The 14,858-nt window shown below is 35.2% G+C and overlaps 1 protein-coding gene across 1 annotated transcript; it reads left to right on the top strand.

Moving 5' to 3' along the window:
• Positions 1 to 11,661: 11,661 nt before the first annotated feature.
• On the top strand, positions 11,662 to 14,440 carry LOC127964729 (uncharacterized protein K02A2.6-like). The gene is made up of 2 exons (XM_052565038.1): positions 11,662 to 14,209; positions 14,332 to 14,440. The coding sequence occupies exons 1-2, from the start codon at positions 11,662 to 11,664 to the stop codon at positions 14,376 to 14,378; spliced, it is 2,595 nt and encodes an 864-aa protein (XP_052420998.1). The 3' UTR covers positions 14,379 to 14,440.
• Positions 14,441 to 14,858: the final 418 nt, after the last annotated feature.

The following is a 14,858-nucleotide window of genomic DNA, read 5'->3' as shown; positions in this document are numbered from 1 at the left end:
TGATTCTGTTTTCTTGCGAAGTACAGTGGGAGGAGATCCGAAGTGGTTATCTGGAGTGATTACACAACAGACAGGACCTGTTTCGTACAAGGTACGTGATCCAGCATCGGATAATGTGTATAGACGGCATGGTGATCAATTAAGACCACGCACTTCGTCCTCAGAGATTCCAATGCCACCGAATGAAAAGGAGACTGCTCAATCTGCTGAATCTAATGATCAAGCTCAAAATGCTGAACTCAGTGATCAAGATTCTGGATTTGCTGGAATTCCAGGTACATTTGACTCTGAGGTACCTTTTGAACTAACAGAACCCCTGATTCCAAGTCCAGGGGGTCTACGTCGCTCTAAACGAACTATTAAATTACCACAGCGTTTTAGAAATTGAGAATTTGAACACATGTGGTGCTTTTGAACTGATAATGTGGTGTATGATTTTTAATGGGGGAGGAAATGTGGTGTATTTGGGATAATGTGTATATATGCATGATGAGCAGTCATTGGTTCCCATGCCTGGGAAGAGGGTATTTAAATCACGTGATGTGATTTGCACGTGTGAAATGTGATGTAATCAATATGTGATCTGAACACCAGTAAAGTATGTTTTGATAGCATTTGGTGGCTGGCCTCATGAATATATAACATTCTGTAAAACCACAAACTTTAAAATACTTTTTTCTTACTGGTGAAAATCAGATGGTCATCTCTGTTTTCTCTCAGGTACATCAGAGTGTAAGCTTCACAGTGAACATTACTCTCGTCAACGTAGTCCATATCAACAAGAAAAATATATCTTGACTCCATATAGTGGTTATTTTGGAAAAAATCCCAGGTATTTTGAGCAGTAGGATTATAAAAAAAAAAGTGCTAATACAAAATTAAATTATAAAATTGCAAACATCTATCTTTCAGTACTTTTTTACTTAAGTACATAAATAATTGAGTACTTTTGTACTTTCACTTGAGTAAAATTGAAAAAGGAGTACTTTTACTTTTACTGGAGTAATATTTTATTATACGTATCTGTACTTTTACTCAAGTTTATATATTTAATTTTAACTTTTTATTCATCAAAGAATCCTGAAAAAAGTATCACAGGTTCCAAAATAGTATTTAGCAGCAAAACTGTTGATAATTCTAATAATAAAAATTAAATTAAATTATACATCGAAGAATCTTGAAAAAAGTATCGCAGATTTCAAAATAATATTTGATAGCACAACTATTAATAGTTCTAATAATAAATCATCATATTTTCATGATTTCTAAAGATCATGTGACACTGAAGACTGGAGGAATGATGCTGAAAATACAGCTGCACATCACAGAAATAGATTATATTTTAAAGGATATTAATATAGAAAACATTATTTTATATATTTTATTTTGATAATTTAGAATTATTACTGAAATACAACCTTTTTTTGTTCAAACAGTTCATTGAACAAAAATAAATGAAGTACCTGAATCTGACATTGAAGTAAATGTATAATAATTAGCAAAGATGATTTATTTAGCGCTGTAAACGCGCGTGTGAGGGGCGGAGACGCGCCGCGAGCGTCAGACGCGAGTGAGGACCAAACACAGCAGAACGGTAGGGAACTTCACTCCTCTTATTATTTCTCTTTTACTATAGCGATTTATTTTTTAGATACATGATCTGAGTCTTTCATAGAGTGGTAGAGTTAATAGAGTTATTAGAGAAATAGTTATTTTTTTACATTCTTTGATCGAAGTTTTCAGATCGGCACTTCGAAGCATGTCTGAGATTTTTTAAATTTTAAATCTGTTGCTATTTAGGGTTTATTTTTCACCAGTGACAATCAAATTTTTATTAATGAGTATTACTTTTATATTTAAGTGCCTCTTCCTTAAAAAAAAATAATTTTGACTCTTTAAACATCCATAGGAAAAACATTAAACGCAAAACTGATATGCATTCCTTTTATTTATATATTTGTTTGTACAGTTAGTCAAAAGTCATTGCCTAAATGCATCAAATATATATATATATATATTTATTATAAATCAATATTTAAATAAGACACATTCAAAACACCTGTAGAGTATTGCGGTGTACAAACCATACAGTGCAAACTATAAAAATTTGTCAGTCAAAGTGAAACACTGGGATAAAAAGTGAAAGTGTTACGTGCAAATGTTTGCAGATTTATTAACAATTTTGAATATGTCCGAAAGCTAAAAACAAAACAAAATTCCACCTCTGCTTCTGGCTGTCTTCAATTTGATTGTTATGCAGCAAAACGCCACATAGATAAATAAATTGTAAATACTAAATTAAAGACACACATAGCAGAACAATAAAGTTTACTCTATTCTTCGTCCAGTTCAACAGCCACTTACTTTCATTTCAGGAGAAACTGGGGAATTCAAGTGCTGCAGGCTACGCTAAATCCGACTGACAGGACTCTGAACTGCAGTTCTCATCTCGTTATAGATCAAGATAATTTATAAAGGTTTTTAAACGAATAATCGTAATATCAGATAGTTGACATGGTAAACAAGTTTGTTTAATAAAAAATGAAAAAAATAAAATAAAACGAATACCGATACATCTGTTAGTGGCTGCTGTGTGTCAAGGGACAACCATAAAAAAAAAAAAAAAAAAACGCGACAATGATGACGCGTCGCCATGGAAACAAGGGGTCAGTTAAATTTGTATTAATATTTGTAATTTAGGCGTGAAAAGGGTTGATTTAAAAATATATATATTTTCAAAGTAAACAACAATAGCCCAAGTTAGGTAAACATTTTTTGAGACTATGAAGAATAATTCTGCATCTATTTTTAGGTGTGCCAGCTGCCACTTTGGGTGGCACAGGCACACCGGGGCACACCTTTGGTTATGCCACTGCTCCCTATAATATATCACGTGCTCCGACACGCAGAAGCTGTGTCTGATTCATCATGAACGAACTGAGTCTTTTCAAAATAAACTTTAATCGGATCGCGAATCGCACCAAACGATTCGTTTACGAATTAGAATGATCCGATTGCAGCTGTTCTGGAGTCGACCACTCACTGATTCAAATGAATCGTTTAGTGCGAGTCTCCAGAAGTAAGAACCGGCAGATCTTGTGAGCGCGCGTGCGTCTGGTGTTGCTAAAACTCAGTTATTAATGTCGAAATTTAGGATTAATTATTGTAACTGAAAATCATATTTAGGTCAAAATTGTCAGTTGTTTGGGAACTAAATCCGCTATTAAGAGTGATCTGTATAAGCCCAATGAAATGCTCCAGTGCAATCGATGAAGACACATCAATCAGCGTCTCTGTGTTTTAGGTTAAAAAATAAAATAAAATAACCTTAAACTAACACAGATTAAATAAAATAACTCATGTAGTCCAAATTCCCCGCTGCCGTAATATTAACAGTTTTATTAAAATGCCATGACGTCTGTTTTTAAATTGTTTATCAACAGTAACGTTATATTGTTTGGATTAACTAGTCGAGTAACATTAGACAGACATGAATTTTTATTCATAACCGTACTGAAAATAAGTAAATATCGTAGCTGATGCTAAATGTCTAGCTAACAAGCTTGCTGGTGTTAACTTGGGGTAATTTTTATAAATAATGTCCAAATATTTTTATTCAACCACCTATATATATATATATATATATATATATATATATATATATATATATATATATATATATATATATATATATATATATATATATATATATATATAAATAGATACATCTGGGGAGAAAAGAAAGGATGTGATGTTCAGAACAGGCCTTATTATCATGTCATATATATAACGGTGATGTTCTGTAAAACCACAAACTTTAAAATACTTTTTTCTTACTGGTGAAAATCAGATGGTCATCTCTGTTTTCTCTCAGGTACATCACAGTGTAAGCTTCACAGTGAACATTACTCTCGTCAACGTAGTCCATATCAACAAGAAAAATATATCTTGACTCCATATAGTGGTTATTTTGGAAAAAATCCCAGGTATTTTGTGCAGTAGGATTATTTAAAAAAAAAAGTGCTAATACAAAATTAAATTATAAAATTGCAAACATCTATCTTTCAGTACTTTTTTACTTAAGTACATAAAAAATTGAGTACTTTTGTACTTTCACTTGAGTAAAATTGAAAAAGGAGTACTTTTACTTTTACTGGAGTAATATTTTATTATACGTATCTGTACTTTTACTCAAGTTTATTTATTTAATTTTAACTTTTTATTCATCAAAGAATCCTGAAAAAAGTATCACAGGTTCCAAAATAGTATTTAGCAGCAAAACTGTTGATAATTCTAATAATAAAAATTAAATTAAATTATACATCGAAGAATCTTGAAAAAAGTATCGCAGATTTCAAAATAATATTTGATAGCACAACTATTAATAGTTCTAATAATAAATCATCATATTTTCATGATTTCTAAAGATCATGTGACACTGAAGACTGGAGGAATGATGCTGAAAATACAGCTGCACATCACAGAAATAGATTATATTTTAAAGGATATTAATATAGAAAACATTATTTTATATATTTTATTTTGATAATTTAGAATTATTACTGAAATACAACCTTTTTTTGTTCAAACAGTTCATTGAACAATAATAAATGAAGTACCTGAATCTGACATTGAAGTAAATGTATAATAATTAGCAAAGATGATTAATTTAGCGCTGTAAACCCGAGTGTGAGGGGCGGAGACGCGCCGCGGAGCGTCAGACGCGAGTGAGGACCAAACACAGCAGATCGGTAGGAAACTTCACTCCTCTTATTATTTCTCTTTTACTATAGCGATTTATTTTTTAGATACATGATCTGAGTCTTTCATAGAGTTGTAGAGTTAATAGAGTTATTAGAGAAATAGTTATTTTTTTACATTCTTTGATCGAAGTTTTCAGATCGGCACTTCGGAGCCTGTTCGCGACTCGGTTGATTCAGATCGGCACTTCGGAGCTTGTTCGCGACTCCGTTGATTCAGATCGGCACTTCGGACCCTGTTCGCGACTCGGTTGATTCAGATCGGCACTTCGGAGCCTGTTCGCGACCCGGTTGATTCAGATCGGCACTTCGGAGCCTGTTCGCGACTCGGTTGATTCAGATCGGCACTTCGGAGCTTGTTCGCGACTCGGTTGATTCAGATCGGCACTTCGGAGCCTGTTCGCGACTCGGTTGATTCAGATCGGCACTTCGAAGCATGTCTGAGATTTTTTAAATTTTAAATGTGTTGCTATTTAGGGTTTATTTTTCACCAGTGACAATCAAATTTTTATTAACGAGTATTAATTTTATATTTAAGTGCCTCTTCCTTAAAAAAAAAATAATTTTGACTCTTTAAACATCCATAGGAAAAACAGTAAACGCAAAACTGATATGCATTCCTTTTATTTATATATTTGTTTGTACAGTTAGTCAAAAGTCATTGCCTAAATGCATCAAATATATATATATATATATATATATATATATATATATATATATATATATATATATTATAAATCAATATTTAAATAAGACACATTCAAAATACCTGTAGAGTATTGCGATGTACAAACCATACAGTGCAAACTATAAAAACTTGTCAGTCAAAGTGAAACACTGGGATAAAAAGTGAAAGTGTTACGTGCAAATGTTTGCAGATTTATTAACAATTTTGAATATGTCCGAAAACTAAAAACAAAACAAAATTCCACCTCTGCTTCTGGCTGTCTTCAATTTGATTGTTATGCAGCAAAACGCCACATAGATAAATAAATTGTAAATACTAAATTAAAGACACACATAGCAGAACAATAAAGTTTACTCTATTCTTCGTCCAGTTCAACAGCCACTTACTTTCATTTCAGGAGAAACTGGGGAATTCAAGTGCTGCAGGCTACGCTAAATCCGACTGACAGGACTCTGAACTGCAGTTCTCATCTCGTTATAGATCAAGATAATTTATAAAGGTTTTTAAACGAATAATCGGAATATCAGATAGTTGACATGGTAAACAAGTTTGTTTAATAAAAAATGAAAAAAATAAAATAAAACGAATACCGATACATCTGTTAGTGGCTGCTGTGTGTCAAGCGACAACCATAAAAAAAAAAAAAAAAAAAAAAACGCGACAATGATGACGCGTCGCCATGGAAACAAGGGGTCAGTTAAATTTGTATTAATATTTGTAATTTAGGCGTGAAAAGGGTTGATTTAAAAATATATATATTTTCAAAGTAAACAACAATAGCCCAAGTTTAGTAAACATTTTTTGAGACTATGAAAAATAATTCTGCATCTATTTTTAGGTGTGCCAGCTGCCACTTTGGGTGGCACAGGCACACCGGGGCACACCTTTGGTTATGCCACTGCTCCCTATAATATATCACGTGCTCCGACACGCAGAAGCTGTGTCTGATTCATCATGAACGAACTGAGTCTTTTCAAAATAAACTTTAATCGGATCGCGAATCGCACCAAACGATTCGTTTACGAATTAGAATGATCCGATTGCAGCTGTTCTGGAGTCGACCACTCACTGATTCAAATGAACCGTTTAGTGCGAGTCTCCAGAAGTAAGAACCGGCAGATCTTGTGAGCGCGCGTGCGTCTGGTGTTGCTAAAACTCAGTTATTAATGTCGAAATTTAGGATTAATTATTGTAACTGAAAATCATATTTAGGTCAAAATTGTCAGTTGTTTGGGAACTAAATCCGCTATTAAGAGTGATCTGTTTAAGCCCACTGAAATGCTCCAGTGCAAACGATGAAGACACATCAATCAGCGTCTCTGTGTTTTAGGTTAAAAAATAAAATAAAATAAAATAACCTTAAACTAACACAGATTAAATAAAATAACTCATGTAGTCCAAATTCCCCGCTGCCGTAATATTAACAGTTTTATTAAAATGCCATGACGTCTGTTTTTAAATTGTTTATCAACAGTAACGTTATATTGTTTGGATTAACTAGTCGAGTAACATTAGACAGACATGAATTTTTATTCATAACCGTACTGAAAATAAGTAAATATCGTAGCTGATGCTAAATGTCTAGCTAACAAGCTTGCTGGTGTTAACTTGGGGTAATTTTTATAAATAATGTCCAAATATTTTTATTCAACCACCTATATATATATATATATATATATATATATATATATATATATATATATATATATAAATAGATACATCTGGGGAGAAAAGAAAGGATGTGATGTTCAGAACAGGCCTTATTATCATGTCATATATATAACGGTGATGTTCTGTAAAACCACAAACTTTAAAATACTTTTTTCTTACTGGTGAAAATCAGATGGTCATCTCTGTTTTCTCTCAGGTACATCACAGTGTAAGCTTCACAGTGAACATTACTCTCGTCAACGTAGTCCATATCAACAAGAAAAATATATCTTGACTCCATATAGTGGTTATTTTGGAAAAAATCCCAGGTATTTTGAGCAGTAGGATTATTTAAAAAAAAAGTGCTAATACAAAATTAAATTATAAAATTGCAAACATCTATCTTTCAGTACTTTTTTACTTAAGTACATAAAAAAATTGAGTACTTTTGTACTTTCACTTGAGTAAAATTGAAAAAGGAGTACTTTTACTTTTACTGGAGTAATATTTTATTATACGTATCTGTACTTTTACTCAAGTTTATTTAATTTTAACTTTTTATTCATCAAAGAATCCTGAAAAAAGTATCACAGGTTCCAAAATAGTATTTAGCAGCAAAACTGTTGATAATTCTAATAATAAAAATTAAATTAAATTATACATCGAAGAATCTTGAAAAAAGTATCGCAGATTTCAAAATAATATTTGATAGCACAACTATTAATAGTTCTAATAATAAATCATCATATTTTCATGATTTCTAAAGATCATGTGACACTGAGGACTGGAGGAATGATGCTGAAAATACAGCTGCACATCACAGAAATAGATTATATTTTAAAGGATATTAATATAGAAAACATTATTTACATATTTTATTTTGATAATTTAGAATTATTACTGAAATACAACCTTTTTTTGTTCAAACAGTTCATTGAACAATAATAAATGAAGTACCTGAATCTGACATTGAAGTAAATGTATAATAATTAGCAAAGATGATTAATTTAGCGCTGTTAACGCGCGTGTGAGGGGCGGAGACGCGCCGCGGAGCGTCAGACGCGAGTGAGGACCAAACACAGCAGAACGGTAGGAAACTTCACTCCTCTTATTATTTCTCTTTTACTATAGCGATTTATTTTTTAGATACATGATCTGAGTCTTTCATAGAGTTGTAGAGTTAATAGAGTTATTAGAGAAATAGTTATTTTTTTACATTCTTTGATCGAAGTTTTCAGATCGGCACTTCGGAGCCTGTTCGCGACTCGGTTGATTCAGATCGGCACTTCGGAGCCTGTTCGCGACTCGGTTGATTCAGATCGGCACTTCGGAGCTTGTTCGCGACTCGGTTGATTCAGATCGGCACTTCGGACCCTGTTCGCGACTCGGTTGATTCAGATCGGCACTTCGGAGCCTGTTCGCGACTCGGTTGATTCAGATCGGCACTTCGGAGCCTGTTCGCGACTCGGTTGATTCAGATCGGCACTTTCGGAGCTTGTTCGCGACTCGGTTGATTCAGATCGGCACTTCGGAGCCTGTTCGCGACTCGGTTGATTCAGATCGGCACTTCGAAGCATGTCTGAGATTTTTTAAATTTTAAATGTGTTGCTATTTAGGGTTTATTTTTCACCAGTGACAATCAAATTTTTATTAACGAGTATTAATTTTATATTTAAGTGCCTCTTCCTTAAAAAAAATAATTTTGACTCTTTAAACATCCATAGGAAAAACAGTAAACGCAAAACTGATATGCATTCCTTTTATTTATATATTTGTTTGTACAGTTAGTCAAAAGTCATTGCCTAAATGCATCATATATATATATATATATATATATATATATTATAAATCAATATTTATATAAGACACATTCAAAACACCTGTAGAGTATTGCGATTTATAAACCATACAGTGCAAACTATAAAAACTTGTCAATCAAAGTGAAACACTGGGATAAAAAGTGAAAGTGTTACGTGCAAATGTTTGCAGATTTATTAACAATTTTGAATATGTCCGAAAACTAAAAACAAGACAAAATTCCACCTCTGCTTCTGGCTGTCTTCAATTTGATTGTTATGCAGCAAAACGCCACATATATAATTAAATTGTAAATACTAAATTAAAGACACACATAGCAGAACAATAAAGTTTACTCTATTCTTCGTCCAGTTCAACAGCCACTTACTTTCATTTCAGGAGAAACTGGGGAATTCAAGTGCTGCAGGCTACGCTAAATCCGACTGACAGGACTCTGAACTGCAGTTCTCATCTCGTTATAGATCAAGATAATTTATAAAGGTTTTTAAACGAATAATCGGAATATCAGATAGTTGACATGGTAAACAAGTTTGTTTAATAAAAAATGAAAAAAATAAAATAAAACGAATACCGATACATCTGTTAGTGGCTGCTGTGTGTCAAGCCACAATCATAAAAAAAAAAAAAAAACGCGACAATGATGACGCGTCGCCATGGAAACAAGGGGTCAGTTAAATTTGTATTAATATTTGTAATTTAGGCGTGAAAAGGGTTGATTTAAAAATATATATATTTTCAAAGTAAACAACAATAGCCCAAGTTTAGTAAACATTTTTTGAGACTATGAAAAATAATTCTGCATCTATTTTTAGGTGTGCCAGCTGCCACTTTGGGTGGCACAGGCACACGGTGGCACACCTTTGGTTATGCCACTGCTCCCTATAATATATCACGTGCTCCGACACGCAGAAGCTGTGTCTGTTTCATCATGAATGAACTGAGTCTTTTCAAAATAAACTTTAATCAGATCGCAAATCGCACCAAACGATTCGTTTACGAATTAGAATGATCCGATTGCAGCTGTTCTGGAGTCGACCACTCACTGATTCAAATGAACCGTTTAGTGCGAGTCTCCAGAAGTAAGAACCGGCAGATCTTGTGAGCGCGCGTGCGTCTGGTGTTGCTAAAACTCAGTTATTAATGTCGAAATTTAGGATTAATTATTGTAACTGAAAATCATATTTAGGTCAAAATTGTCAGTTGTTTGGGAACTAAATCCGCTATTAAGAGTGATCTGTTTAAGCCCACTGAAATGCTCCAGTGCAAACGATGCAGACACATCAATCAGCGTCTCTGTGTTTTAGGTTAAAAAATAAAATAAAATAACCTTAAACTAACACAGATTAAATAAAATAACTCATGTAGTCCAAATTCCCCGCTGCCGTAATATTAACAGTTTTATTAAAATGCCATGACGTCTGTTTTTAAATTGTTTATCAACAGTAACGTTATATTGTTTGGATTAACTAGTCGAGTAACATTAGACAGACATGAATTTTTATTCATAACCGTACTGAAAATAAGTAAATATCGTAGCTGATGCTAAATGTCTAGCTAACAAGCTTGCTGGTGTTAACTTGGGGTAATTTTTATAAATAATGTCCAAATATTTTTATTCAACCACCTATATATATATATATATATATATATATATATATATATATATATAAACATATATATAGATACATCTGGGGAGAAAAGAAAGGATGTGATGTTCAGAACAGGCCTCATTATCATGTCATATATATAACGGTGATGTTCTGTGTGGTGTATTTGGGATAATGTGTATATATGCATGATGAGCAGTCATTGGTTCCCATGCCTGGGAAGAGGGTATTTAAATCACGTGATGTGATTTGCACGTGTGAAATGTGATGTAATCAATATGTGATCTGAACACCAGTAAAGTATGTTTTGATAGCATTTGGTGGCTGGCCTCATGAATATATAACATAAATTGGCGACGAGGATAAAGTGTGAGAAGACATGGCGCAAATCGGAAGATTGGATGAGTATAAACCGGAAAATGAGTCCTGGTCTGCATATATTGAACGAGCGGAATTGTTCATGATTGCAAATGATGTGGATGATACGAAGCAAGTAGCGACTTTGCTTAGTGCTGTGGGAACGTCCACATATGGATTACTACGGAATCTGGTTCAGCCTGCGAAGCCAAAGGATAAAACGTTTGAAGAAATTGTGAACATTCTGAAGGCCCATTTTGAACCAAAGCCGTTAATAATAGCTGAGCGTTTCCGATTTCAGCGCTGTGTTCAAAAGCCCCATGAAACTGTGTCCCAGTATGTTGCTGAACTGAAACAATGTGCATCTAAATGTGACTTTGGTGCAAGTTTGGATGAGTCTCTACGTGATCGTTTTGTCAGCGGAATCCGAAGTGAAGCATGTCAACGAAGATTGCTTTCGGAAGACACACTCACTTTTGCACGGGCACTTGAAGTTGCTCACAGTATGGAAACCGCAGATCGAGATACGCAACAGCTGAGGAAAACAGAGGATTCAGCGACAACAGTGCATAAGGTAAATGCAAAGACTGTTTATAACCAGAGACAATGCTATCGTTGTAAAGGGAAAAACCATAATGCACAGGAGTGTTATTTTAAAAACTCTAAATGTCACAATTGTGGAGTGATTGGGCATATAAAGAGAGCTTGCAAAGTTAAAATGAAGTCACATCCTAACAGTAAATATGCTGAACAACAGAACAAGCACAAAGTAACAGCTTATATGCATGCTGAAGAGCCGGAGCTGGAAATGTTTTCCATGTTAAGTGATACTGAGAAACAGTCTTTCCGAGTAAATTTTACTGTGAATCAGCAGGATTTATTGATGGAGATTGATACAGGAGCGGCTGTAAGCATCATTTCACAACAAGAGTATAGACGATCGTTTGCCCATTTGCCACTGGAGGGAGCTAGAGTCAAGTTAAAGACCTACACCGGTGAATGCATTCCAGTGTTGGGTCAATTCACGGCTACTGTACAATATGAGGATCAAGTGAATGAGTTACCACTGATCGTAGTCAAAGGGAATGGTCCAAACCTGTGTGGGAGAAACTGGCTTCAGAAAGTAAAACTGAATTGGAAGATAATTCGACATGTGAGTAAGCAGCCTGGGTCCATTCAAGAAGTGCTGGACAAATATAGTGAAGTCTTTAAGGATGAGCTGGGCACTTTAAAGGACACTAAAGCCACTATTTCAGTGAAACCAGATGTGCCACCCAAGTTTTTTAAAAGTCGTCCTCTTCCTTTTGCTATGAAAGAGCGTGTGGAGAAGGAAATTGATAGACTGGAAAAAGCTAATGTTATATCCCCAGTAAAATACAGCGAGTGGGCTGCTCCAGTTGTTCCTGTTATAAAAAAAGATTCCACAATTCGCTTATGCGGAGACTACAAAGTCACTGTTAATCAAGCTGCCAACACTGAAGTGTATCCCTTGCCACGGATCGAGGAAGTGTTAGCCACTTTGAGTGGAGGGAAGTTGTTTTCCAAGATTGACTTGGCACAAGCATATCAACAAGTCGTGCTGGATAATGATTCTAAGAAGTATACGACAATCAACACTCACAAGGGATTATATGTGTATAATCGTCTTGCTTTTGGCATCAGTTCAGCCCCTTCCATTTTTCAACGAATAATGGAAAATTTGATGAAAGATCTGAAAGTAATTGTGTATTTGGACGATTTGTTGATCACAGGTAAAGATGAGCAAGAACATCTAACAAACATTTGCAAAGTCTTACAGCGTCTTCAAGAATCAGGCTTAAGAGTAAAGAAATGTAAATGGGAGTGGGGACAAACACGGATTGAGTACCTGGGTCATGTGATCGATGAAAAAGGGGTGTATCCGACAAAAGACAAGGTAAAAGCTATTCAAGATGCGCCAGCACCATCAAATGTGAAAGAACTACGAGCTTTTTTAGGTTTGGTAAAATATTATGGACGCTTTGTACCACAGCAGAGCACAGTGTTGGCACCACTGTATAGACTGTTGAAAGAACAAACTGCTTGGTGCTGGGGGAAAAAGGAACAAGGTGCTTTTAGTAGATGTAAAGAATTGCTCACCAGTGACAAAGTGCTAGTATACTATGATCCACAACTGCCTTTGACTTTAGCATGTGATGCTTCCGCTTATGGAATTGGTGCGGTGCTTCAGCACATCATGCCAAATGGTGACGAGCATCCCATTGCATATGCTTCACGTACTTTGTCCCCTGCTGAAAAGAAATATTCACAGATTGAGAAGGAAGCTTTGAGTGTGATCTATGGAGTTAAAAAATTCCATCAGTATCTTTGGGGAAGATCTTTTAATTTGATAACTGATCATAGACCATTAGTGACTCTGTTTGGTGAACATAAGCATTTCCCAATGATGGCAGCTGCTCGCATTCAGCGGTGGGCGATAATTTTGTCGGCACATGATTATCATATCATGTATCGCAAGGCAGAAGATCATGGAAATGCAGATGGCTTGTCACGAATTCCATTACCTGAAATTACCGATGTAGGAACAGAAGCCATTTCAGCAAATATCAACACACTTTTGACAAACCATCTTCAAGAAGCTCCTCTAAATGCAGCACAGATTGCCAGAATGACAAGAACAGATCAAGAACTTTCTAAAGTGTTTCGTTATGTCATGGAAGGTTGGCCAATTGAAGTGTCAGATGATTTGAAAGTATTCTACGCGAAAAGAGATGAACTGTCAGTAGAACAGGGATGTCTGCTATGGGGCACACGAGTGATTGTACCATTCAAATTTCGAAAATCAGTGTTACAGGAAATTCACTCAGGACACCCTGGCATTGTTAAAATGAAAGCTCTGACTTGTAAATACGTGTGGTGGCCTAAAATTGATACGGATATAGAAAGAGTTTGCAAGGAGTGTCAAATCTGTCAACAAGAACAAAGAATGCCAAGTCACGTCCCTCTTCATCCTTGGGAATTCCCGGGTGAGTGTTGGAAAAGGTTGCATGTGGATTTTGCTGGTCCGTTCTTGAACAACATGTTTATGATCATTGTTGATGCTCATTCTAAATGGTTGGAAGTTTTTCGTATGTCACAGATTACTTCTCAAGCTACTATTACCAGATTGAAGAGATTGTTTTCTGCATATGGATTACCTGAACAAATCGTGACTGATAATGCAACTACTTTTACTTCTGATGAATTCCAAAGATTTGTGAAGCAGAATGGTATTATGCATACCAGAAGTGCACCAAAACACCCAGCAACAAATGGTTTGGCAGAAAGATATGTCCAGACGTTCAAGAGGGGTATGAAGAAATTGACTAATGAGCAAATGTGCATTGATGATAGACTATCTTTATTTTTATTGCGCTATCGCACAACTCCTAATTGTACCACAGGTCAGTCACCATCTGATTTATTTTTAAAGAGACACATCCGCACCAGGCTGGACTTCCTGAAACCAAACATTCATGAGACGGTTCGCAGAAAACAGTATTTGCAGAAAAATCAACATGACTATCGGGCAAGAGAGAGATCCTTTGCTGTGGATGATTCTGTTTTCTCGTGAAGTACAGTGGGAGGAGATCCGAAGTGGTTATCTGGAGTGATTACACAACAGACAGGACCTGTTTCGTACAAGGTACGTGATCCAGCATCGGATAATGTGTATAGACGGCATGGTGATCAATTAAGACCACGCACTTCGTCCTCAGAGATTCCAATGCCACCGAATGAAAAGGAGACTGCTCAATCTGCTGAATCTAATGATCAAGCTCAAAATGCTGAACTCAGTGATCAAGATTCTGGATTTGCTGGAATTCCAGGTACATTTGACTCTGAGGTACCTTTTGAACTAACAGAACCCCTGATTCCAAGTCCAGGGGGTCTACGTCGCTCTAAACGAACTATTAAATTACCACAGCGTTTTAGAAATTGAGAATTTGAACACATGTG

The sequence above is a fragment of the Carassius gibelio genome, chromosome B9, assembly GCF_023724105.1.
Source record: "Carassius gibelio isolate Cgi1373 ecotype wild population from Czech Republic chromosome B9, carGib1.2-hapl.c, whole genome shotgun sequence".
Classification (NCBI taxonomy): Eukaryota; Metazoa; Chordata; class Actinopteri; order Cypriniformes; family Cyprinidae; genus Carassius; species Carassius gibelio.
This window is presented reverse-complemented; position numbering and strand designations above follow the sequence as displayed.

What these genes read in the sequence shown, in the direction of transcription:
- LOC127964729 (XM_052565038.1), top strand. Translation starts at nt 11,662, where the DNA reads ATGCATGCTGAAGAGCCGGAGCTGGAAATGTTTTCCATGTTAAGTGAT. An exon ending in TGTCCAGACGTTCAAGAGGG is followed by an intron (nt 14,210 to 14,331) that starts GTATGAAGAAAT and finishes TTATTTTTAAAG; the next exon opens with AGACACATCCGCACCAGGCT.